Here is a 25,680-nt window from a genome sequence, read left to right on the forward strand (position 1 = left end):
ACAGAAGCCTTCAGAAGTCTCCTGCCACAGAGGCACCAGATCTACCGGTGTGTGATGATTGTGAATTATCTGACCATCAGTCAGACGTCACCACAGAAGCAACGGGAAACTTTAAAGTGGAAGGCACAAACTAATCAGCTGGTTTTAAAAGCGCTACAGTGCCATCTTGTGACTGAAGAGAACATTACATTTATATAACAAAGTACATTTCAGTAAATCACAACAGCTGCAGGTACCAGTTTGAAGTTCTCCAGAGGCCTGGTAATAAACGAATTGATTCAGGTGTGTTGACCCAGGGTGAGATCTAAAACCTGCAGGACACTGAGCCTTGAGGTCTCGAGTTCTAACATGGCATATATCTGATACATTTTTGCCTCATTTGAAATTAATTGAAAATATGTATTGTTCTGCAAATAGCCGGCTGAACTTTTAACTACTTAAAATGCTCTTTTCGTGAATACGATTTGAATACAACACTCACTATTGACAACAGCAGTAGCCAAGATTGCTGCCATGCCAGCTTGCTGCGGGAGGAGCTGGATCTCTGAGTGCAGCGCCGCCGGGTACGACGGCTCCTCCTTCACCACAGGTTGTTTGTGGGCGACAAGGCTCAGTGGAGGAGAGCCTTGGGCCACCGGAGAGGAGGAGCCCAGTGGAACAGGAGACACGAACGCCACGAGCCTTTCACCGGCCGTAAGCTCTTTCATTACCTTACAGAACAAGTCCTCGCCTGAAAACAAACAGGAGGGAGTAACAAATGGAAATCTGGCAGCATAAAATGCACAGTTGTGTTTGATCTCAGCTTTCTGCTGTTTGATACACAGATTCTGATTTTGAAGGCAGCTAGAAAATAAATATCCTATTGTCGTGCATTAGAAAAAAGTCACCTTGGCTGTAGATAGAGCAGTTTGCTGCAGAGGCATCGGAGGTCAGAGGGAGGCGACTAATCCAACAATCTGGATCTTCACACACGACGGTCATCCGAATGTTCTGCACACACAAAGAACAGTTTTCATTGATCAGACTGATCACAGCCAAGGTTTTTATTCTTGCCTGTCAACCAACACACAACAAACACACACAAAGGGTTCTTGTTATTACTCATTGTGCATCATAGCAGATCCACAAGGCTGCAACTGACAACACACAAGTCGGTGCACCCCTACCGCTGGTCCAGAACGCGTAAATCAAACGTGAAGCATCAAGAATATTTTAGGAAGTTAAACAAAGTAACCAAATGGGTTCATCACAAGTCCCAAGATGCTGTGTTTATGAGTCACTTTTGTTTTTAAGATAAAACTGTTAATTTTCTCTCAGTCGGTCATCGGATCATTTCGGTTTTAGAGACCTGCTCAGTTTCTGCTCAGTTTCTGGGTGAGTTGTGGAAAATGTTCTGAAGCGGAGGCTAAATTCTCATAATTCTTTCTTTTAAAAAATTTATTCCATCTATTACGGTATCATTGTATATATGTATATGGACTCCTGACCGATTAACAGATCAATGTCTGTTTTGTTAATTGGAAGAATTTATATTTTCAAAATAAAAGTTAATTTATTGTTCTAAGCACTACGATAGATTTTTTCCTCCATAATGAGCTCTTTTATTCATGTATTTTGATTGTGGGGGATAAAATATCCAAACTTATGACTATATAATAGTAAAAGGAAAATCCTACTATTATATTTATCATCAGCTGGAATCACAAAGAACCTCTCTCTTCCTCTGGATTTATTCTTAGTGTAAAAAAACACTGCAAAATCAGACTATCAATCAGATCATGAAGCATAAAATTAAAATCTGACATTAAATGAGAAAATAAATAAATAAATTTTTATTTATATAGCACCTTTCAAGACAGAATCACAAAGTCCTGCACATAAGATTACAAGTCATAAAAACAACCAAAGTGTTTGTATAAGTGTAGCCCAATTTGGACTGATTCTCATATAGCGCCTTTCTACTCTCCCACAGTACTCAAAGCGCTGTATACAACACGCCTCATTCACCCATGCACTTCTAAACACAAGTGCAAACTACTCTACATTCACACTCCGATGAACACATCAGAGGGCAACTTGGGGTTAGCATCTTGCCCAACGATATTTGACATGCAGACTGGGGAAGTCAATGATCAAACCACCAACCTTCCAATCAGCAGCTGACTTGCTCTACCACCTGAGCCACAGCCACCCAGCCATAACTAGCTTTTGCTCCATGATGCTACATTTAAATTCTGGGCTTCCACAAAGCTTGAAAATGATCATCCAAACTCTGGTGTCATCACGTGATGATGCGTGGTTTACTCATTGTGACCCCCCCTCCCAGATTAGATATCTAATTTGTTTCATGATAAACATGAATAAACATGTTACTGGGGAAAACCCCTTTAAAGCATGCCCAAGCTCAAATTCAACCTGTCGCCTAAACATCACCGCCAAATCAAGTAAAACATCTGCTATTGTCTTCTTCAAGTATTACCGCTCTTCTTTTAACTACCAGCAGATAATCACCAAAATCAAAGCATTAATTGTAGCCAGCTGGGACGACACAGCCACACGTGAGTATCCAGTGTGCGGCCAGCGGTAAACACCGGTTTATGAAAAGGCCGTCAGTGAGCAGAGGATGATTACAGCCCCAGAAGGAAATGAGGGAGCACAAGCGGAACAAAGCAACCCCGAAAATGAAGAAAAAAGAGGAATAAAAGAGGAAGAGGGACCTCAGGAGAAAGGAGAGAAGAAAAGGAAGAGGAAAAAAAGATCTGATGAAGTCGACAGGCAGCTATTCAAAGGGCAGCCATAATAAGATCCACGGTGGATACACTGGACAAAGAGTGTAGAGTCAACATCCACTGTCTGTATGTGTGGAGGTATGACACACACACACACACACACACACACACACACACACACACACACACACACACACACACACGAGTCCTGAGTACAATCCTGTCTTTGTTTATATGTGGCTGTGGGAGCACTCCCACCACATGTGTGTGTCCCATCACTGATAACTCTCAGCGAGGCCTTTCTTCTGTACTTCTGCACCAGCACATTATTCCTCAAACACCACCAACACCACCTTTCCTCCATCAGAGTTTCTGTTTAAGTATCATACTCCAGACATCACCACGAATATTCAAAATATAATCTTTCTACAACCAACAGAGATAAATAATAATAAAGGTGGATTTGACTGGGTTGTGACAGCTGCAGCGACTCCACGGGGAAGAGAAGAAATCTCTGATGCAGTGACCGACTGTCCTCACTGTGTGAGAGCTGCACAGCGATGCAGTACCGTTCACTGTCCACCAAGAGGAAGCATTCCCTCAGCACAGGACGTGACGGACCTCACTGAGCAGTTACAGTCGATGAGAGAAGCACAGAGAAGCTTCCTGCTTTATTTTCCCTGTCACGTTCAACGCTGGCGTCTTCCATGACTTTTGGTGTTTTTAAGTCTGATTTTCCTCCAAACACGCTGTAGATTTGTCTCAATGTTTCAGTAAGTTTCCTTTTTAAAAATATTTTCTGTTTGCAAAAAAATTCCAGATATGACCCGACCACTGGGCACCTTCTGAAAGGGTTCCCCTTTTTATCAAATTAAAAGTGGCATTAAATTTGAAACTGAAGAATTATTCATTTTATATTATTATAAAATGAATAATTAATTTATATAATTATTTATTATTTATACAGAATTATTCATTATTCATATACAGACTTATTCAGAATTATTCATTCTGGGAGGAAAAAAAGGAGGAAATTCATGGAAAGCCAGTGACGGGCTCTGCTGACACACTGCATGCACTTGGCCAAAGAAAAGATGAGTGAGGCTGATTCTCACTGCTCGTGTATCTGACCTTCACCATCTGTAACAAACCCGTCACATAAAAAAGTCCTTAAAATGATCTTTAGCGAGAACTACACTGACCACAGACAGCACACACGATCATCTATAATTGTTCTATTAGTGGAAAATGTTCAGTGTGATATACTGCATTAGTCTCAATTCATCAATATAATTAGTCATAAACTGCTGATAAACAAACACGTCAAATCACCAGTTTGGACCAGTGAGAGGAAAAAAGTTGTTTCTCCTCGTCTGCAGCAGGTCTGTGACATCACAGGATTATTGGGATTTTTAATCCTGCAACCAGTGAATAAATACCTGAAAATACTTTTTCTCGATGTTAATGTTCAGGTTTCATAACTGCTGTAATTACTTATTTTATTGATTTATTTTTTAGTTTTCTGTAAAAAATTCCAAACACTTTGAATACAAATAAAATCCTCCTTACAAAAGCAGCGCTGTGATGTTCACCATCAGGTATGATGCAGGTTTTAGGAGTTAATACAAAGTTATCTTGCAGATATTAAAGAACTAATTAAACATTGATCAAGTAATGCAATTGAAAAAGTAGTGATTTCCTAATTATACAGCATTTAAAATGTGTGCATCTTTGATTGAAGTTATTTGTTGCTGGTTACATAAAGTATGATTATTACTCAACCAGTTCACAAATCTATTTATTATATTATGTATGTAATTCAGTTTAGTCTCATTATTCTGCTTGTTTAAGTTTATTTTTGTAACTGTGGACAGGTGTAGTATTTATCACCACAGCAGTTTGTATTACTGTGTTAAAAAAATGAATAACCTGTACTGTAGTTTTATATTTTATGTTTGTTTTATAATCATCTCATTTTATTTTTATACTGAAATCTTGTTTTTAATCCAGTGAACTAAAATGTCATTAATAATAATAAAATTAATGGAGAAACATATGAGTAGGAATAGCAAACGGCTTTGTTACTGATTAGTGAAGCAGATAATGACACATTCAGAGGAAACATTTCTCATGGAGAAATGCAAATAGCAGAAAACAAACTGAGATTCTTGAGAAAGCCTGCGTGTGCAGATCAAACCATCACTTTAAAACCTGTGTGTTTTTAACAAGTTTGATTTGATGTTCACTTTTATTCTTGTGTAATTTGTGACACTGACCTGTTAGCATATTCAGTACTTTGTTAATGGTCTTATATTATTCATGTTTTAAGCTGCTGTTTTATTGTGAAGCACCGTTGGTTTTTAAATGTGCTATATAAATAAAGTTGTATTGTATCGCATAAACACTGATGCTCTGGTGAGAAGACACCGTGCAGTGGCTTTTTCACCTTAACTTTGTGTGTTAAAGATGTTATATATGTCTCACCACAACTGAACCGCAGAGGACAAATATGAGGTAAAAATCAGGAACCACTTACGTGAGGTTTCAACTGTTTTAACTAAACTCTAAAAGCAGAAAATTCAGAATTTAAACTTTTAACTACAAAAGGAAAAAGAGAGCGCTGCTTCTTTAGAATTACAGGCTTGTTTTAGGAATTACTTTCAGATGTTACGCATTCATGTGAAGGCCTTCCCAAAAATATTTCAGAGCTGCTCTCCTCTTATCATCAACCTCAGTGCAGCTTAGCGTGAGCTCCTCCAACAGCTGCTGCCTGTTCATTGTTCAGAGGACATTTTAGACCAGGCTTAACTACGCTCTAATATCAGTTTGACTGCACTGCAAAAATAAAAGACTTGGGTTAAAATTACACAAGGTTAGACTGCTGTTAACTAAGCTTGGGAAAAATCAATGGCTCGTGCACACAGGCAGCTGGCTTTGTTTGTCCGTGTGAGTGAATCTATTCTCAGAAGCTCGTATACACAAAGAAGCCAAAAGATTTCAGCTCTGCTGTATGTATTGAGACGTTACGCCACAGAAGCGTTCAACACTCTTTGCTTATCTCTATTTTTGTGTCTGCTGGGGTAAACACTGCTGAGCAGGTATTATGTAAACCAGTTGGCCATTTTTGTTCTTTAAAAGCCTCCATTTACCCAGAATTCTTTGTCCCACTTAACATAGTCAATGACTAAATTTAGACATGTGCCAAACTTGTAATCATTTGGTTTGCCTCAGCCACAGTCGAGGTCTGTATTGGTGAAACTGGCCCCTGGTGAAACCTGAAAGAGTGGTGAATCGCTCCCTGCCTCTCAGGGACGTTGGTTTTATACCTAATCGTGTTTCTCATTAACCTTATTAGTTATGAGGTGCTGCAGCTAATTTTTTAAGCACTGCAACATTTTTCCGTTCTTTTGTTGCTCTTTTCACAACTTTTTACAGCAATTTATCTCAGTTTTCAAATAAACGCATTTGCAATTTCATTTTGCACAGTGTTTTTTCCCCTTATCTCTCTCTTTACATAAAGCAGCTATAACACTGGTTTGGTCAATAATACCTAACGTGAAGTCTTGCCACTGTTAGCTGAAGACATCGGGCAGTGTGTTATGATCAGACAGCTCATTGGAATATCTGAAGAAGATGGATGTTGGAAAGACAGTGAGAAGAGAGAGGGAAAGGACAGAAGGAAGGAAGCCTCTCAGTCTGTTGCACGTTAAAGATTGAGGCAGAGCGTATTGTATTTCATGGGGGACTAGCGCTGATGTGGAGATACGGCTGCTTTTGTTTTAATTTGTAACCCAATGCTGGAGCCGTCTGAGCTGTAAGTACTGCTAATTTGCTTCAGACTAATTCATCACGGCCACGGCTTTGGAATTCACCATGATAGGGCAATGGGGAGAGCTCACTAGCGCGCAAGTGGAAATAACACACACACACACACACACACACACACACACACACACACACACACGCATATTTTATACATATAAATGCACAAATAGCAAAAGAAAATGGAAAACACACACACACACACACACACACACACACATGCTCATCCTTTAAAGATCTAAAATAAATATTAAATAATTGAAGAGCGTGATGCACTCCCTTCTCTTCTTATTTCAGAACTAATAACACTTCAGCCTCTCCCCGATGGAGTTTCCTCTCCGACCACAACGACGTCAACAAGCTAGCACAAAAGAAACATGATAATAGAATATTTGTTTTTGGAGTTATTGATTGAACGTTAACGTCATAGATGTTGTGAAATGTCACATGCAATTTCCATTTATTTTCATATCTGATGTCTGACCAGATAAATCATCCCAGTGAGACGTGGCAGCTTTTCCACCCTCATGATGACTCACACTAGGGGCAATTCTCAAAACTATTCTCTACCATACTTCTTTGTAATCCTGTCAGCATGTAAGCCAGCTGCATGGAGGACACTGTAGACCCGAAGAGCCGAAGACTAACCAAGGCTCGATTGTTTGATGTGGGTCATTAATACCATCCCAGGAGGGCATGTGGGGGCAGTTCCAGGTTTGCAGTAGCAAAGCTAGCAGATGTGAAGCAGGTTCAGTTATGATTAGTTGTGCTGTGTTTTTGGTTTTGTTAAGTTATGTCATAGTGTAAAAACAGGTCAACTGGCCAGCCTCCAGATGTGAACACAGGAAACCTGAAGGAGTGAAGAAAAATATTTGTATTTAGGAGCACATCCCACATCTGTGGTCTCATTGGAATTCAGGAAACACTGCGGGAGCTACAGTAGCATGCAAACGCCTGCACGGGCTGTGTTAAAACTCCAAGATTACTTAGAAATCTATCAGTCATTCGGCCTGCTTGTCCTTGGTATGCCCACAGCTGAATCTAAAGGAGATAGAGATCAATTGTTGTCCTGCAGATGCTGCTAGTTTTTGCTTGGACAAAGCTAAAGTAGATGATTCGGCTCATGGAAGTAAATCACAACGTCACCTAATACCACCAACGCTAACAGATAATCTGCTGTGTCAAACTGCAACAAGGAGAACACGCTACTTTACACACTTTACAGTCACACACACACACACAGTTTCACATGAGATAATGAGAGTCAGCGAGGCAGAGGGCCAGATCACACTTTGTGTGTGTGTGTGTGTGTGTAATTAACCAGGCCAGTAGAGAATGCAGATGCCAGAGATGTGCGAGTGAGTTAAGGAGAAGGGAGAGGCCACCGGATGTTATCAAAGCCCTTTTCACTTCTCTTGGGCTGAAGCCGATCACAATGACTCAAACGGCCAACGTTCGCCTCTGGAACGTCTGGACCAACAAAGAGTCAACCTTCTCAAGTTTTCAGAGCAGCCAAACACTATTATCTAAAGGTGGATAATGAAAATAGCACAAACATAAGAATCTTAGAAACAGCCATTGTTTCATGGCCGCATCACCTCCCTGCTTTTACTTGGTTAGCAAAGCAAGGGCCTTCAGACGGGTAAGTTTGAATGCTGAAACATTGGCATTGACACCACCTTGCAGCTAACTGAGACACAGTCCGTATGTAGCATAGAACATGGAAATGTACTATGAGTGTTTCCTATTTACAGAAAGAGCCCAGAATAGAAGGTGAGGGTTTTCAGATAATGATACGTGCAAATGTGCTGGTATGAACAGTGTCTGTAAAGGAAAACGAAAAAAGAAGAGAACTCAGAGACGAGCCATTGTTTCATGAAAGCAGCACGATCAAATGAAGATCAGGAGATCCACACGGATGTCGGTGTATCGAGTGCAAAAACTCCTCGCCGTCTTTCTTCTTTCTTTCCCGTCACCTAAACTATCCACGCAGCCCTCCATCTATCAGTGGGATGTCAGGCCTCCGCGGCAGAGCTCCATCTTGGTTGAGAGCGCTGCCTTAAGCCCCATCAGCCGGAGGAGAGTCTTTGAGCTGCAGTCTAAGCCCCTCGCCCGGACCCTGGTCCCTTCATGAATATTAACCAGCCCCGAGCCCGGCTTTAATCTGCCTGATTCCCGCACTGCTGCCGCCGCGACGATAGCGAATCTAATTATTTGGTCTGATATTAACCCCCCACCCCCCCGCGCACACCATTCCCACCCCCAATACTGTGTCTCCACTACAGCTTCTGTAACATTCATGTGTGTCAGTGCAAGCACACACTGACTGAGCTCTCCAACCACTTTTTTTTTCTGCCAAAGTCATTGCACATATAACATCCATTCACACACCTCTCTCTCTCTCTCTCTCTCTCTCACCCCCCCTCCCCTGCCCGCCACCTCCAGCGCAGCCTGCGACGCCCTCTTCTTATCAGGTCCAAAAACGCCCTCCTCCTATGCTGATAAAACTTGAATGCAAATGATGCTGGGCTGATTTCATTTCTTCATTTTCTTCCTCCACTCCCTCATTCAGTATCAGAATGGCTCCTTGCTCAACCTCTCTCTCTCTCTCTCTCTGCAGACCCAAACACCACCGACGATGATGATGATGATCATCATCATCATCATCATGGTAACAGCAACTTTCCCAGAACTATCCCCAACACCTGACCCCATGTCACATCGCCTCGTGGTCTATGTGGATGTCAATTAAAGCAGAAGAAAAAGACTAAGAGCCGCCCTCATCTCAGCACCTCCACCAGCAGCCTGTAGATGAGCAGATTAAGATTTCTCTGCGCAGCTGTCAACTGCCACAGTTTTACTGCTACCACTGGGGAATAAGTATGTTTGTATATGCAAATAACCTCTGGTACATCAAGCACATCTATGTCTCAATGCTGGATACTGTTTCACGTCGTCTAATATAGTTTACATTGCTGTAAAACAGACGGAACGTGACCGCGGGATGGTTATTAAATGTAAAACAAGTCAATAATGATAGACACAGATCCGTGTTCTTAACAGAACCCAGATTACCCAGATTATTCCACACTAAAACGGCTTCTTTAGATAAAAGATGGGAAAATGTCTTTGTTTTATTGAGCGTGGAAAACAAAACATAACAAAAATGGACCTTTTCTAGTATTTATGACAGTCTGTAAATGAGGAAGAGAGAAAATTCATGATTCCAGGCCAGGAAACATGCACCAATTTTCTTGCTGTACTTAATGCAAACAGAACAAAGTTTTCTAATAGTTTCAACTCAGGAAAAGAAAACCTGAGTTTAGAGATGGAAGTGATGCTTGAGTCACACTAAGGTAAAAAAGAGACAAGAACAAAAGACTTGTAACTGCCCGGTGACTGCATGGACTTTTTCCACTTACACCGACTCGATTGCAAGTCGTCGCGACAACCAACTGGTCGCCCAGAGTCAAGTCAAGTGGCTTTTTTGTCATTTCAACCATGTGCAGTGGTACAGTACACAGTGAAATATGAGAACGTTCCTCCAAGACCCTGGTGCTACAAATGACATATAACAGACAATCAACACAGGACTACAGAAAGTGCAAGTGTGCAAAAACTGCACAAAATGCAAAAAAACTAAACAACACAAAGACAGAGCAGAACGATACAGACACAACAGTGCAATAGAAAAGTGCAACAAGGACAGAAGGTTGTGCAAAAGACTGAGCTTTGTGCAAAAAGTAACTTGATGTATATGAAGGTTTGTGTGTGTGTGTGTGTGTGTGTGTGTGTGTGTGTGTGTGTGTGTGTGTGTGTGTGTGTGTGTGCGTATGAGATTGTGCAGGTAAGTGCTATATAACAGGGTTATACTACCGTTATAATGCACAGATCACTCAGTGGTGGGAAACCTCTCCCCAAGCAATCACAGGACGACTCAGACTAACCGCAAACACTCAGACCGACTGGAAGATTCATATAAACACACTGTTTCACTTCTACGGGGTTCTGGCTGCGCTCATAATGTAAGTAGCTAATTGGAATTTCTGTTGAATGTAGATAGCAACAGATCTGCTACCTGATAGCATTAGATTTGTATTTTCACCAATTTATTTTTGGTGCATGTAGTCACCAGCTTGACTTCATTCAACTGCAAACTGATAGCAGAGTCCATATTACTGCTGTTTTACCACTGTCTGGACACACCAAACTCACCACCTTCAAAGCAACACACCAAAGGCGACAGGACTGCAAGTTTATTCCACATGGTTCCAATAAATTTGTTATGTTTTTCCCTTGTGCAACTTTGGTTTTTGACATAGAAGGTATGTCAAACAGCTATGTTATATAGAAATTAGTAATAGCAGTTATTTTATGGAAACCAGTGCTGTGAAATACACTTCCTGTTGTATTTATTTGCCCCTTAAAGCCAATCAGAAGAACCTGGCTAAAGGAGAGGGTGGCATTAAAGGGGGAGGAGCTAAAACAGCTTGTTTAACAAACAGAATGAACTGAGCGGTTACAAAAAGCTCCACTGAAGTGTGAATCATGCAAAAGTCCTATAATAGAGCTCAAGAATAAAGGACATGGGCCTGGGAATGAGCAGAAATGATCCTGTGTAATCGTCGGCACTAGGCTTCTCACATGTGCACAATAACTCCTTTTCAGGCCCTAGATATCACTGTAAAGTATGAATTTCTTTGGGTTTTGGACTGTTGAAGTGTAATGGGCATATTAGAGGCCTTTGAGCAGATCACAACATACTCAAAAAAAGCTGCAAAATCCTCTCCTACATTAAATGCTTCAAACAGTTTGTGGGAATTTAATAAGCTGCTCTGCTCCTTTCCTGACCTTTTCAACCATGGCCGTTCATTCACTCCCCTCACAGAATCATTCATTCAATCATCCCAATTCACTCTCTTCCTCCCTTCTCCACTTTCACTGTCTCTCCTGCACCGCCTCCTTCCTTTTATGCACCTCTTTCTTTCTTAATCTCCGATTCTTTTTCCTCTCCTCTCCTCTCTCATTCCTACACTTCCGTCCGTCCGTCCATCTGCCTGCCCCTCCTTCCACCGTCCTATCTCTCCCTCTTTTCTCAGTCCGTCTCTCGTTCTATCTCTCGGCCACAGGAAATAGTTTCTTTTGCAATCCAGAGAGTTGGAGGGGTGTACTCACTGTCCCAAACAAAGAGGTCACTGTGTGAATCCTCCAAAAATACAAAGAAGAAAAGGAAGGCAGATAAAATCAGAAACCTACTCTCATCCGCCTCTCGCATACAAACACACATGCACACACTTTACCTCCGCTGTACTCGAGCAAAGCATTTCCCTAACATTCAACAGAGACACAAGATACTTTTTTCTTTTTAATGCTGTGTATTCTGCACACACAGGATAAATGCTGTCAGTACAGTATACAGCCAAGGCTAGGTGGCAGCTAGTGAAAGCTTATTCCCTTTAGCAGGGGTGCTCCTACACAGCCGCATGTATCGCCGCACACCTCAGAGAAGAGAAGGAATGAGGAAAAAATAGAGGGAGTCTGGTTTGATGAGCTGCATGCAAATGACATGTAAAAATATAAAACTGCGATACTTAAAACGGGGGCTGAGATAAGAGATTTGAAAATGAGGCACTCTTGGAAAGCGGGCTCCTGAACTGCAGGAGATGAGGCTCAGAGATAGACAGGATAGAGGTTTTCCCTCTCCTCTTCTCTCCTCTCCTACGCCACCACCACCTCCTCCTCCTCCTTTTTCCATCCTCCTCCACCCTGCAAAAGCCGGTGCAGATGACAGCGAGATGCAGATACCAGCCAGTCACTGCCACTGAGTGATGAACACATCCTCCCTCCTTCTTGTTTAACCCTCGTCTTCCACGGTTTTCTCACCTCTCTTCCACTTCTCTCATATTTCTCTTTGTTCCTAATGTTTTGTTTCCCTCCTTTCTGTTCGGCCATCCTTTGTTCCTTCTCTCTGGGCCAACTCTATCAGTATCGGTCTATTTTATCTTTTTTGAGGGAGTTTTTTCCTCTCTCCTGGGGTGATAGACTCTTCTGTCAGAGCCAGACTGACAATCAGACAGCTACTGTCACGATGTGGGGAAATCATATGACAGGTGAGGGTAAATGTAGCCAATACTGAGCACGCTGATTCAGTCAGATGGATGCTGGTTCCCCTTAATGCCATGATGGTCAACATTTTCAGCCATAACGTCTATCACTCAAGGGTTTTACCCCCCCTTAAAAGCTCTAGTTGTTGACATATTTAAAGCTACAGTATAATGTCAGCTCAGTCAGGACCACTGTAGTCAGAAGAGCAGGAATTTATATCTAGAGTTGTGAAACCTTCTCATCCTTTCACACATTATTCACAACAGATGACAATAATTAAGATGCAACATTAAAAGGTGGGAGGTGGGTTGCAGAGTGGCTTGCAGCAACTTAAATAAAAATATGATAGTATATGATACATGAGAATTGGCAATTGGATGTGTAGAAGAATATCAACTGATCTGCAGGAATTACAGCTGAGCTTAACTTTGTCGCCTGGCTGAACTGATGCTATGCTCGACTTAGAGCATGCTTAGCCGTTTGTGCTGCGATGCATTTTCGAGTGGAAGGATTATTTCTAGAGGGACTCAGTCAGACGTGACAGAATCAATTAGGGAATAGGGAATATCTAGGCAACCACACTGATCTCAAGCAGGGATTAGCACTACCTTTGAGAAGGCAAGGATACGTGTGTTGTTAAGTTTGTTGTGTTTTCCGTTTGACGTGCAGTTACTACTTGCAGTCCTTACCAAAATGAAATTAGCTGAATACAAAGCTAAGCAAGAGCCAGTTTAACTTGTGATAGAAGGTATGACAGCCTGAAAGTAGCAGCTACCGCTAGCTAAAAGTTTTTTTGGGTTGATAAGGTCCGCCAGTGATATTCGATATTTGAAATGGTTGTTTGTGGGAAAGCTAACATAACGTGGACAAAGCCAGCAGCAAAGGGTCACCATGCCAGCAGCTTTTCTTTGTATGATTGCAATAGCTTTTGATTACACTGGCCAAGATACCAGTCAGAGGTCCCATGGCAACCTATGGTCACTAGTGACTGCTTAGTGAGTTGTTACTGTAGGTTGTTGGCTGTTACTGGGTAAAAGTGCTTGCAAAGATAGTGCTCCAAAAAAACCTTCTTGTAATTGCTTTGGTTGCTAAAACTTCTGCGACTTATCTGTTAGCGACCAAAGCAATCGTAAAGAGGTTTTGGATTTAGCACCGTATTCTGCCAACAAAGTGCAGCAAATAGTCGGGGAAAACACATCCAGCCATTTAAGCTTGTGTGACCAGCTGCTGCTGTTGTTGGTTCATTAAACCGCAAAGAGAGTGCAGTGCAATACTTTAAAATCCAACAAAACAACACCAAGGTGATGCGATTCGGCCATGACCACTACTGGCGATCTTTGGGCTCTGCCATTGTGGAATCCGCCCACACCTCCTTCAACGGTGTCCTTGAGCTGGAGTTGGAGGATGAAGGAGAAATAAATGAAATGGTAACCATGCACTTTTAGCAATGTAAACAAGGGTTTTGCCAAATGATATTCAAACACAGACTTCCCATCCATGATATTTCTCAGCTAGCTACTACAAGCCACGAGCCAACAAAGATAAGCATGGCTTCATATCACATTTGACTTCATTTTTGTGTATGCCTCAGGGTGCGGGATGAGTTATCTCAAATATTTAAACATTTTACTGCAAGATAGCACAGGGATTCGATATATGAATACTTTAAAATGCAGGTAAAGGGAGACGTTTAAAAAACATTTTTTCCTGTGTCTTTAATGCTAAATATTATTGTTGTTGCACTCTGCCTCTGTTTTAGGAACGCCACTTATGTCTCACGTTCTTCTGGGGGGCATCACAGAAGGTGTCTCAACACTCACCGTAATCATCGATTTGTCATCTTCTGAAGGAGCACCATTTTAATTAACATTCTAATTTGATGGGCGGAGGAGAGAAAGAAACACAGAGGCTGAGAAACACTGTTGATGAGTCCAGATAAACTGCAAAAGATCAGAATCAGGATGTAAACAAACCGATTCAGAGTCAACACACATACACAAAAAAAAGAAAAAGGAAAAACGAGGAGAAAACTGCTTGAGAGACAGTAAGGAGGAGACGGTGATCACCTTCACTCGTCCTTCTCGGGGAGTGAGGGAAAGAGGAAGTGGAGAGTAGATGAGGTAGAGGGGAAGAGAGATAGAGTGAGAAGAGACTACCCAAAAAGTGTTTGAAAAGCCGTGGGTGGCGCGCCTTATCGCCCCAGTTCTCCTGGAGAGATTATTGGGGGATTAGTGCGAACGCTTGTTTCTAAAACATGATGAAAAGACGTTTGGCGCGTGATAACGCTTTGAACTCCCCTACTCTACTCCTTCTAGGATCGTGCCTTGGGGCTGCCTTTCCATGAAAGACAAGATTGGGGTGGGGTGAGCTGTTGGGTGCTGTTGAAGGGGGGGGAACAATAGGAACGATGTAAGCGGAGTTTCTCCTGTGGTGCAGACTTCTTCTAGGACATCTGTCCTTTTGGAAGACGCAACAGATGCAGCAAACTCTGCTCCCTCTTTAGCATCATCACTTCATCCTTCATTTGAGCTAAAATTTCACAAGTCCTACAACTTCTATCCAATCGCACGCAACCGCACTATCAGTTAATTAAAGCAGGATCCAATCAGAAGAAGCGGAGATATAATATCAGATCTGTTATGTGCGATCCAATCAGAAAAGCAGCAGTGGCGTGCTCGCTCCTGGGTTGCCATGGGAGGCTCGCCGAGGAGGACCTGGTTGTTCACTCAACCAAAAACTGTGAGGAATCAGCAGCCAGCTGATCAGTTGATCAGTAAACATTATTATACCCTGTTCTAAAGTCCAACAGCCATATCAGCCAGAATATATTTAAATAGATAAATGGTTTTACGCCTCTTTCTCAAGAGATGCAAATGGCAGAATTTCCATATGACACAGGCCAGTTAACACGCTGCTAATCTAATGAAGGAGATCTGTTGGAGGGAGAACGAGAACTGGATCTCATCTGCCTCTCTCCCTCGCTCTCTCTGCCCCACCCTGATTTCTCAGAACTCACACCCATGCATAAAACAACACACAGCTAAGGAACCATCAAAGGCGCAGTTCGACAAAGAAAAATATCTCTGATGTTTCTGTACGTGTTTCTGCACATCCAAACACAGTGTTGTTGAGTCACTGGGTAGACCTGGTATTGAAATCTTATGGGCCCAAGTTAGTTGAGGGAGGTTAATTGAGAAAGAGTGAAGAAGGCCAATACTGCAAGGGGTGGGGCTGAGAATGGGCCGTGCCAATCTTACCAAGAAATGAAGTGAAAGCATGTCCAAATGCCAGTACAGTGCAGTGGGGAGGGTTGTGTCAGGAAACGCCTCGATATCTGAGCCAAACGAAAGGCAGATCAGCCAAAAGAAGAAGAAAGAGTACCTTCCTCAGGTCTGATTCAATAAGGTGTGGCACCAGAGCAAACTGGGTTTGAAAATGTCAGTATTTACAACGAGAGCGTGGTGAGCAGACTCAGTTGCAATATGAGTTTCTGTCTCACACACAAAATATGAGGAAAAGTATATTTAGTCTTACAAACTGACTTACTAATGTTTGCAACACACAACTTCCATGAACTGCGCTGAAAAAAAGAAAAGCATGTCCTATGTTTTAGTTATTTATTTTTGTATTTGATACTGAAACAAACTGACTGCCCCTGAGTTTAGGAAACAGCACGACATTTGTAAATTGCCCTGAAGAGGGGAACTCACACACGTCATTTTGACCCGTTTATTTAATCCGGAAGAATGAAAAGTGAAAGTTTTACTTTTGTTTGGTATTTTATCATAAAAATATTATTTTATTCTTATACAGAAACCACCAGGACGCATTAGAGAATGGAGGAATTGTGGAAAACTTTGGTCCCTTTCTATTATCTGGGAATAAATTACACCGAAAGTCAAAGGCCTACTGTAAGAATAAGACAACACAATATTAAACAGTTTTCACATTTTCTGTTAATCACTTTTTTTTTGGGGGGGGGGGGGGGGGGGGGGGGGGTTAGTTAGAAGTTCAAACAATATCCAATAAACCTGTGACACATCCAATGTGATCTCCGTTATTGATGAAGCGTCCTTGTTTGTTTTGTAACAAAAATACTTCATCTATAGCAACAGCGATGATAACGTGACGGTTAGTTGAAGCTAATGAGGAAATACTTCAAAAGCTGACATTTGAGATGATTTGGAGGTGGATTAGTGCACATGACACAGGGAACTAGTTTATCTTGGAAGGAAGCTTTAACATCAAACACTGACGTTATGTGAGTGGTATACAGTGCAACCCACATAACCTTTATGAGGGAACGCACTATTTAAGGAACAATATTTGTCTTTCAAAACTGACATTTTGCTCTCAAAATACTCAAAATATCTCAAAACACTGATATATATCCTGCTAGAGATTCCAACTGTTTTACATAGATTTGACAGAGACATCCTAACAACTAAGAGGCTGTAGGCTAACCCAGATTCATTATTAGTTAGTATGCACTTTCAGACCCAAACTCACATCTAAAACCCTGATGTTGGCCAGCAGATCGGGGTGAAAAGATACATTTAAATGATAAAAGCCATGAAAACTGTGCATTTTTTTAATTCATAAATTCAAATAAAAGCTATGTGAAATGAGTTTATCATTAGCATTGAAAGTGTTTTAGGCTCACACTTTGGCAGAGCAGAAGAAGATGAGCAGATTTCTCCTCCCCAACAGACTAAGGAGGATAGCCCTGACCCCTGCTGACCCAGGAGGGAGGGAGGCGGGGAAGGATTGAGGGTTGGATAGAGGGCGGGGGTGGAGGGGGGAATGGAGTGACAGGGGGAGAAACACAGGAGGAATGTGAGATTACGGCCACTATCTCCAGCAGATACCGAAGGTCCGTCTCCTCACTCCTTTAGTCCGCAGATAGGAAGGGGGGAGAGGGGAGGAGTGGGGACAGAAAATGAGGAAGAAGAGGGAGAAAATGAGTTTTTAAGAGTCAGGACGAGATGCTTTCCATATGAATGCCAAGACCTCAGAAGAACAGAAAAAGACTATACAGTTTAGAGGAGGAATAGGACAGTATGGGCAGCGGAAGGGGAGGGGAGGAACAAAAGGTGACGGGTGAGCGTGTATGTGTGTGTATGTGAGAGTGTTAGAGCGCGCGCGCGCACACACACACACAAACATCTATCTGTACACTCAGAACCACACTGATAATAAACGAAATCTTAGAAATGAGAGCCTATCAAGCGGGAATCAATCACTGGGGTTTGTTGTCCAGGAGGATGGCGCCATGTGGAGATAAAAGACAGGCGGACGTCTGGGGAGGGCAGGGAGGAGAAGAGGGGAGAGGATGGAAGAGGATAGGACTCTGATGGAGAAAGGCCAGGATGTGTGGTATAAACTCCATCTAAATTTGAACGGGAGTCTTTTTGTGGACTGATGAGAAACTGGTTTGGATGCAGATGCGCACAAAATGGGCTAACCTGACGCCTTTAAAAGCTGAGAAAAAACTGAAGCTCAAGCCACAAAAATCAATCAATCAGTACAAGAATTTTGGGCAGGGAATGGCTGTGTGCGTACAACCCTGTGTGTGTGTGAGGCTTAGTGTTCGTATAAGAGTGCGTTCCATGCCAGGAAGCCTCTCCCAGCATCAGTATCATATGATTAAGATGGACTTGCGCATGATGCACAAACCCACCCTCTGATAGGGCTCCATCCGGTCCCACACACTGTTCCCAAGGAACACACACACACATAAATACATTGCACACATGGCTGTTTTCATTTCCAACCACTGTCTCACACATGATAAGATTTGTACTCATTGTCTGCAACCATCTGACCTCTGACCTGACCAGTGGAAATCCCTTCAGTCAGGTTTCTCTGTAGTGTTTCACTTCACCCTGGTTTGCCCTCAGCTCTGTGTTACAGTGCAGAGGTGGTATAGATCAGCATGCTGAAACTCTAACTTTAAACTTTAAATCCAATAATCACTTAGGCTTAGATGGTTTCAGAGTTCTATAACAACATATTGCAACCAAAAGGCAAATTATTTCTATTAATTTAAAAGAAAATTAGATTTGAGCTTTGGCTGAGAAATAATGTTTATTTATTTGGACAGCTCAACTTTTAAAAAGAAAGATTTATTACAGCAGCTGAATACAGTTTGATGCCCAAGCTGGTGGTGGTTGCAGTTTAAATAAGCCGCCAAAGTGGGAAGCTGTGAACACGACATGAGGAAAGGGAAGCCTGACTGATGTAGCTTGCAGGCTTGGCTCCATTATTAACATTGGTACACTGCAGAAAACAGACAACTGGAATAATGAGCCTATAAAACATCAACTCTGCTGCATGACATCAGCAAAAGTGGCACTGAAAGAGAATAAGGCTAGGCTGCTTGCTGCCACCACAGATGTCCCGGGACCAGCAACACAATCACAAACTAGTTGACTAAGACCGCTTTCACTAAGGTTAACTATATGAGGACAGCCCACATTAATCGTAGTGTTACTGTAGCCACAATAAAGAGCCTTCAGGAACCCTGAGAAGCTCAGGACTGGACGAGGACTTTTTTCATTTATCTCACTGGACAAAAATCCTAGTAGCTGACAGCGTATGAGGTCTTCACACTACTGGATAAAATACTCCAATACTGGACCTGTTCCTGCGTAACCTGCCTGATGATCTCCTACTTCAGTGTCCAACGATGCTAAAAACAAAGCTCCATGTAATAAACTAGATGGTAGGCTGTGGTAGCAACCATCTGAGAAATTCAACCTGCTTAATGTGAGTTCTCACATCAACTTGAAAGTTGCTTTAGAGCCACAAAAATTCAATATTCATTATTTTAGCAGGAAAACATAGTCTGGTAGATTTATTGTATCCAAATCCAAACATAACAAAGTCATAAAGAATATCACGTCTAGCGTTTAAACTTTTAAATGATCAATCCTCTGTTGGTCTCTGAGCCGTCCATGCTACACAAAGTTTACTCGTGCTTTCATGTTGCAGAGACGGCGGTTAAGCCAACACTTTGCTAAGCAGTGCAAACACAGTAAAATACACAGGAATCGTTACCATAGACATAATTCTATATTTAAATCTTAAACAGCTCCATGCTGGAAATTCAGCACAGTGCCAGAGAACTTTAAGCCGTGGTAACCACACTGGACGAGCTCTTACCTCGGTCTCCTGCTCATCGGTGCTGCTCTGTGATTGGACGATTCCTGGGTAGGGGCCCCATATTGTGTCTGGAGAGAGGTCTCTTACTGTCAGCACACTGCTGTCGCCACCTTCATCACTTAGCTCCAGGTCATCTGGGAAGCAGGTGGGAAACAGAGGAGGAAATAACATTAAATAAGCCCAGAGTGGTTTAAATATTCATGTGCCGAAGAGATCATGAAGAGGTCTCTTCATCGGGAGCATGATGTAAAAACCTTGAACTCACCATTCATCAGAAAAGCTTTGAGGGTCAGTGCCACAGTGCAGGCCGTATCGGTGGCTCAAAAGACAAAAAACTCAATCAGCATGTGGCTTGAACTTGACCTGAACCCTCAGAGGAGCTCAGCCCAAACAGAAAATACTGTCAGCAGCTCAACAGCAGGGGGAGTTTGATACAAGCACAGTGCTTTCTGTCCTGGCCGGTTCAAACAGGGGAAACTTCTTGTGCACTTCCTCAAAGTGAAAAGATAAGTGCAGAAGGATGGCAGTGACAGCTGTGGTCTGAGCCCGCTGCAGCCCAGATAGAGGCAGATAGCCGGCAGGCACGGAGGACTGAACCATCTATTTAAAAACTTAGAGACAGCTCGGACTGTGAGAGTCTCTCGTTTAGAGGAGTCTCTGAACATCTGAGGATAAATGAACGAGACTGCAAGTGAGTGCTGTAACGGGAACTCTGACTAGATGGGATTAACAGCAGCAGTTACACAAGCAGCCCTGCGGTCTGCTTATTGAGGAGTTCTCTTGTTATAACCGTCCACCTACTTCTCTGATCAAAATACATACAAAATCTGCCTGCCCTCCTCTCCAGCTCCCCCTCAGCTCAACCAAGAGCTGTTTCGGGGGGGGGGGGGGGGTCGGTCTAAAGTGGCGGGCCTGATAAGAGTGTTTGTCTAACACTCTCCATGTCAAAACACTCATCTATCTTCTCTGTATCTATCCCCACCAGAGAACAACGGACAGACGCTGATAAAATGGCTTTCCCACAGCCGGTTGGGGGTGGGTGAGTGGGTGAAGGAGGTGATGTTGGTGGGTTTGGGGTTATGGAGGGGGAGGAAAAGAAGCAGGAAGAAGTGCGGTTTGGAGAAAGAAAAAAAAGTAGACGTTAATTCAATGAAATGAGTCCTTACAAGCCAAGGAGCGGTTGGAGATATTGTTTTTGCTGTGAAAGAGAGTTTTGTGGCAAAGGCGCACAGGAAGTGGTGTTTTTCTCTTAACTCAGAGCTCAGAGTTGCAATTAGACTCAGCCCAGTATGACGAATAACACACAGGTGCTATACTGAGAACATTCAATAGTAACTGATGGTATCAGTTTTATCAACCTCAGGTTGTGCACTCAGAAAACACACCACAACCAGCCGTGCTTTCTCGTTCTTCTGCCCCTGTGAACAGAAGAGTGTGATACTGATGCCTGATGCCAGACGCAACAGGAGCTGGCCCGACCTGCTGTGCTTGGGTCAGGTTGGGCTGAATTTTTTATTGTGTGACTCGGGTTCTTTTTTTAATCTCTTAACATCCACCAGGTTACCAGTGACCTGCTTAGGTTCAGATTCAGGGTCACACCTACCCCTTTATATAGAATTTGTTCATATTTTGGCATCCAGACAACATTCTGAAAAAAAAAAACGCATATTCAACATGTGACTAAACTGCAGCTTAACTCTAGTTCTAACTGATTCACTGCGAGTTAAATAGTGCTTAAAATTTGGGCTACATGCACCAAACTAGGGCTGGGTATCGTCACTGATTTCTAGAATCGATTCAATTCCGATTCACAAGGTCCCGAATCGATTCGATCCACGATTCGATTTAATTCGATTTAATTCGATTCGATTCGATTTAAATCTGGGAAATTTTGACAGTCAGAAATATTATAATTCAGATCAGTACATTTACATATTTTTGTATCAATAAAAAGGAAGCTGACACTCGCAAGACTTTATCAAAGGTGTGAGCATCACAGCAGATGCCTTTGTGTCAAAGTAGCTGAAGATAAAACACAGAAAAACATGAAGGTGATTTTCCTGGCCTAGATTTTATAAAAATATTCTGCAGTACATCAAAAACGAAAGAAAACCATTAATCAACATATGAACATTACCTCTGAAGTTACAGCGGTTTTATTAGAGACACGGTTAAGCGTTTTGCATTTTGAATAATTTTAAAAAGTTTAAATTTGTTCAGTATTGAACAGCAGAAATTAGGTTTTCTTTTCGGAAGAATGTAAAAGGGAAAAAAACAGCGGCTGACAGCGCTGTAAACAACAGTAGACTTGTGTAACAAGCAAGCGAATAATGCAGAAAGGGAAACTGTTCTTGAAGTACAGAGAGAGAGAGAGAGAGAGAGAGCTGTGCATGGCAGTGGAAGCAAAACAGTAAAAGTCAGAGTGAATTCATGACGATGTTTATGTGAAGCGTTTGGATCTTCTTCTGCTGCTGGTTCGGTCAATATTGTTTGGAGAGAGATCAAACTAACAGCTTTAGAATCTGCTCATAAAGGGCGTGAACACAAAGCGCGGACCCGCCGAAACATCAGAATCAGCGAGCTGTCGGCTTTCAGCCCCGACCGTGAGAAAGGCGACATCTCACTGATTCTGATCCGCGGGTCGCGCTGTGTGTTTAAGTCTATGTGCAGAATCCGTGTACCTGCTCTCATTTACTGTCTTAACTGTTTGGTGGTTCTTGAAATTTTGTGAGATGTCACCAGAGATTCTGGCATTTCGGGCAAAATAAATTTATATTAAAAAATCGATTCAGGATTTTAATGAATCGATTTTACATTATCCAAGCCAGAATCGATTTTAATCGATGAATCGATTATAAAAACCCACCCCTACACCAAACCCTGGTTCGGGGCATTGTTGGAGGCAGAGTGGGTCAACGTCAGGAGGGGACTTTCACAAATATCCCACAGTGCCGCTGCAGATCAAATTTAAGGACAAAATGGTTAAACAACTAACGGCTGCAGTTAGCCGACGCCTAACAATCTGTCCCTTAATTCTGGGGACAGATTGGCCGAGGTTTAATAACCTTTAGAGCAGTGCGTAGGGATGTGCTCACGACCTTTAGCGGCGTGTGGTGCCTGCGCTGCACGCGATGACGCAGGGTTGTTTGATGCTGTCTCTGGGGACAAGGAGACGGCAGGGACTTCTTGTAAGCCCCTTCTGGCTCCAGTGGTTCACTCCACAGGAGACCCCACTAGAGCGGGATGACACCCTAGGAAGAGGGACGACCCAGTTGTTGATGCCTGAAAGTCGCCAGGAAATTATTTTCCAGGCGGCTCATTACAGCCCCATGGTAGGGCTTGTGGGACACGAAAACCTCTGGATCGATTCATGGCCCGATTTTATGGAGTGTCAGCTGGTTAACCAGTCGCTGATTCCAAAAAATCTTTTGCACCTGTTACCATTAATGAAGGTCACGTTTGAGCGCATTGGCATGGACCTCATTGGGCCACTTGGATTGAGTACACTTGGATTGTATTAGTTCTGGTGGATAATGTAACACAATATCCCGAAGCAATGCCGCTGCATATCATTTCTGCAAAGAGTGTGGCGTAGGCAGTATTTCTGGTCATCTCCTAAGTTGACATCCCAAAAGAAATACTGACTGACCAGGCCACATAGTTTATGTCTCACACACTAAAAAGAGCTGTACAAATTACTGGGCATTAACTCTGTTTGGACCATCGTCTACCATCCTCAGACTGACGGGCTGGTGGAAGTTCAGAAGTTCATTCATGAGGATGAACTCAACTGGGATCGCTGGTTAGACCCTCTGTTGTTTGCAGTGTGGGAGGTGCCCCAGGCCACTTTCCAGCACCTCAGTTGTTGCGTCCACAACCTGCAAATGCTGCTGCCCACTTGGATGATATTATCATCGACACTAACACTTGGGCGGAGCATATGCAGCAGGTGGCCGTGGTCCTGGAGTCCCTGAGGTAGGCTGGGCTCATGACCAACCCAAAGAAGTGTGCAGTTGGACAGAGGAAGGTACAATATTTGGGGTACCACTTGGGAGGTAGGCAGGTGCACCCACAGGTTGGGAAAACAACAGCCATCATTTCTTTCCCACACCCCAATACAAAAAGGGAAGTGGTGGGTGTGGCTGATTACTACCGCTGGTTTGTGCCTGGTTTTGCAGAGCTGACCAGCGCCTTGAGTGATCTCAGCTGAAAGGGTGCCCCAGATCGGGTCCAGTGGACAGAACAGTGCCAGGTGACGTGAAGTAGGATCTCTGTGGGGAGCTGCTGCACCACACCTAACTTTTCCCTCCGTTTTATCCTGCAGACGGATGCCTTGAACAAAGGGCTTGGGGCGGTTTTGTCCCAGCAGTTAAGGGGGCTGACCGCCCTGTTGTGTAAATCAGCCAGAAGCTGTCAGAGAGACCAGATACAGCACGGTGGAGAAGGAGTGTCTGGCCATCAATTCGGCGGTTGACTCTCTTCGCTATTACCTCTTGGGCTTGGCCGCATGGCTCTCCAGCCTCAGGTGGGTGGTGGAGGTATGTGGCAGAGGTGTGGTCTGCAGGTCCACTGCAGAGGAGGGGTGGTGCAGTGGGCTTGAGGGGGAGGCTGGCATTGCAGCTGGGAGCAATTCAGTAATTACACTCTTCTATTTCAGTGATGCTGAGACCTGGAGGAAGGGAGGACAGGTGGAGACAGCTGGAAAGCTGTCAGGACGATGGACTTAGTGACTGAGAAAAGCACATTTAAATAAAAACACTGTCACAAGCACGCTGGGTGTCTCGAGTCTTTACTGGGGTCACGCACATAGAGTCTGAAGCTACAAAGTATAGCTGGTCTGGACTTGAGACACAAGACAGGTGTCAGATTCTCTTTGGACATGAGATTTCCCGTTTTGAAATCTGATGCTGAGCCAAAAATGAGTCCTCAGTCTGTCCTCCTGGCAGCAGAGTCTGAAGTCCAGTAATCTCCTATCACCCAGTGGGGCCTCAGTTTGGTCACTTTGACCTCTTCCTTATCTCACCACTCCATCAATGTCCAGCCACTCTTTGAGCCATTGGCCAATCCCAACCACATGGAACGCTTATCAGGCTGACCAGCTCTGCTGACCCTAATTGTGAAACGTCATGAGCATTTGACCTTAGTAAGCCAATGCAGATATTAACTTATAAACAAGGCCAACACAAGCATCACGTTGTCAGGTATTCAGCCTCAACATGTTCCAACATTTCCTTTCATGTTAGCTTTTGATGTTGTGATGGGGTCGAGGTTAAACTAACTGTCTAAATGGTTTATAGGATCTGCATGATTGATGTGCAGAGATAAATCAAATACACTGCCTCACAAGTAGCAGACAAAAAAGGGCAAAAAGTCCCATTAAATATGACACTTTTTTTAACGCTTTGGCTTACTGTGAAGTCACGTTGATTACACGATTAGGGGACCCCGCTGCCATGTTCATTGTTAAATTATGTGATTCTGCCTGCCACCGGGTGCATGCTCTTCAAAGAAAATGAAAGCTCAGTTACACAACCAAAAGAGGAAGAGGGTGAGACTTTAGTTTTCTGCAGCAGCTGTCAGTAGGTACCCCCGGGTAACTGAAAGAGTGGATGGTGGAGAAAATGGAGAAACTGTGGAAACTCCACCCAACAAAAGAAAAGGAGCATTGTTTTAAAGATCTAAAGGAGTGAGAGCTGGGGTCTACTGAGCCAACAGCAAGCTAGCCAACTGTTGTTCTGTTTGCTATCAAACATTAAGATCAATGACATAATGGCATGATCAGAAATGGTGGACAAAGGTGAGGCTTACATAAGATAAAAAGGAAAAAAAAGAACTTACTCCTCTCACAAAAAGTGCAGTA

At 43.0% G+C, this 25,680-nt stretch overlaps 1 protein-coding gene across 1 annotated transcript in view; it reads right to left on the reverse strand.

Annotated features, from left to right (window-relative positions):
* zfpm1 (zinc finger protein, FOG family member 1) overlaps positions 1-25,680 on the reverse strand; it is a 109,467-nt gene that overhangs the window by 8,670 nt on the left and 75,117 nt on the right. Inside the window, exons 4-6 of the mRNA XM_085464887.1 lie at positions 19,821-19,954; positions 888-990; positions 482-730 (exon numbers count right to left, since the gene is read on the reverse strand). Coding sequence (XP_085321013.1) covers positions 482-730; positions 888-990; positions 19,821-19,954 — 486 coding nt within the window. The remainder of the gene's footprint in view (positions 1-481; positions 731-887; positions 991-19,820; positions 19,955-25,680) is intronic.

This window comes from Copadichromis virginalis, linkage group LG7 (genome assembly GCF_057382275.1).
Source record: "Copadichromis virginalis isolate Kocher_CV1m ecotype Utaka linkage group LG7, C_Virginalis_male_GT1.1, whole genome shotgun sequence".
NCBI lineage: Eukaryota > Metazoa > Chordata > Actinopteri > Cichliformes > Cichlidae > Copadichromis > Copadichromis virginalis.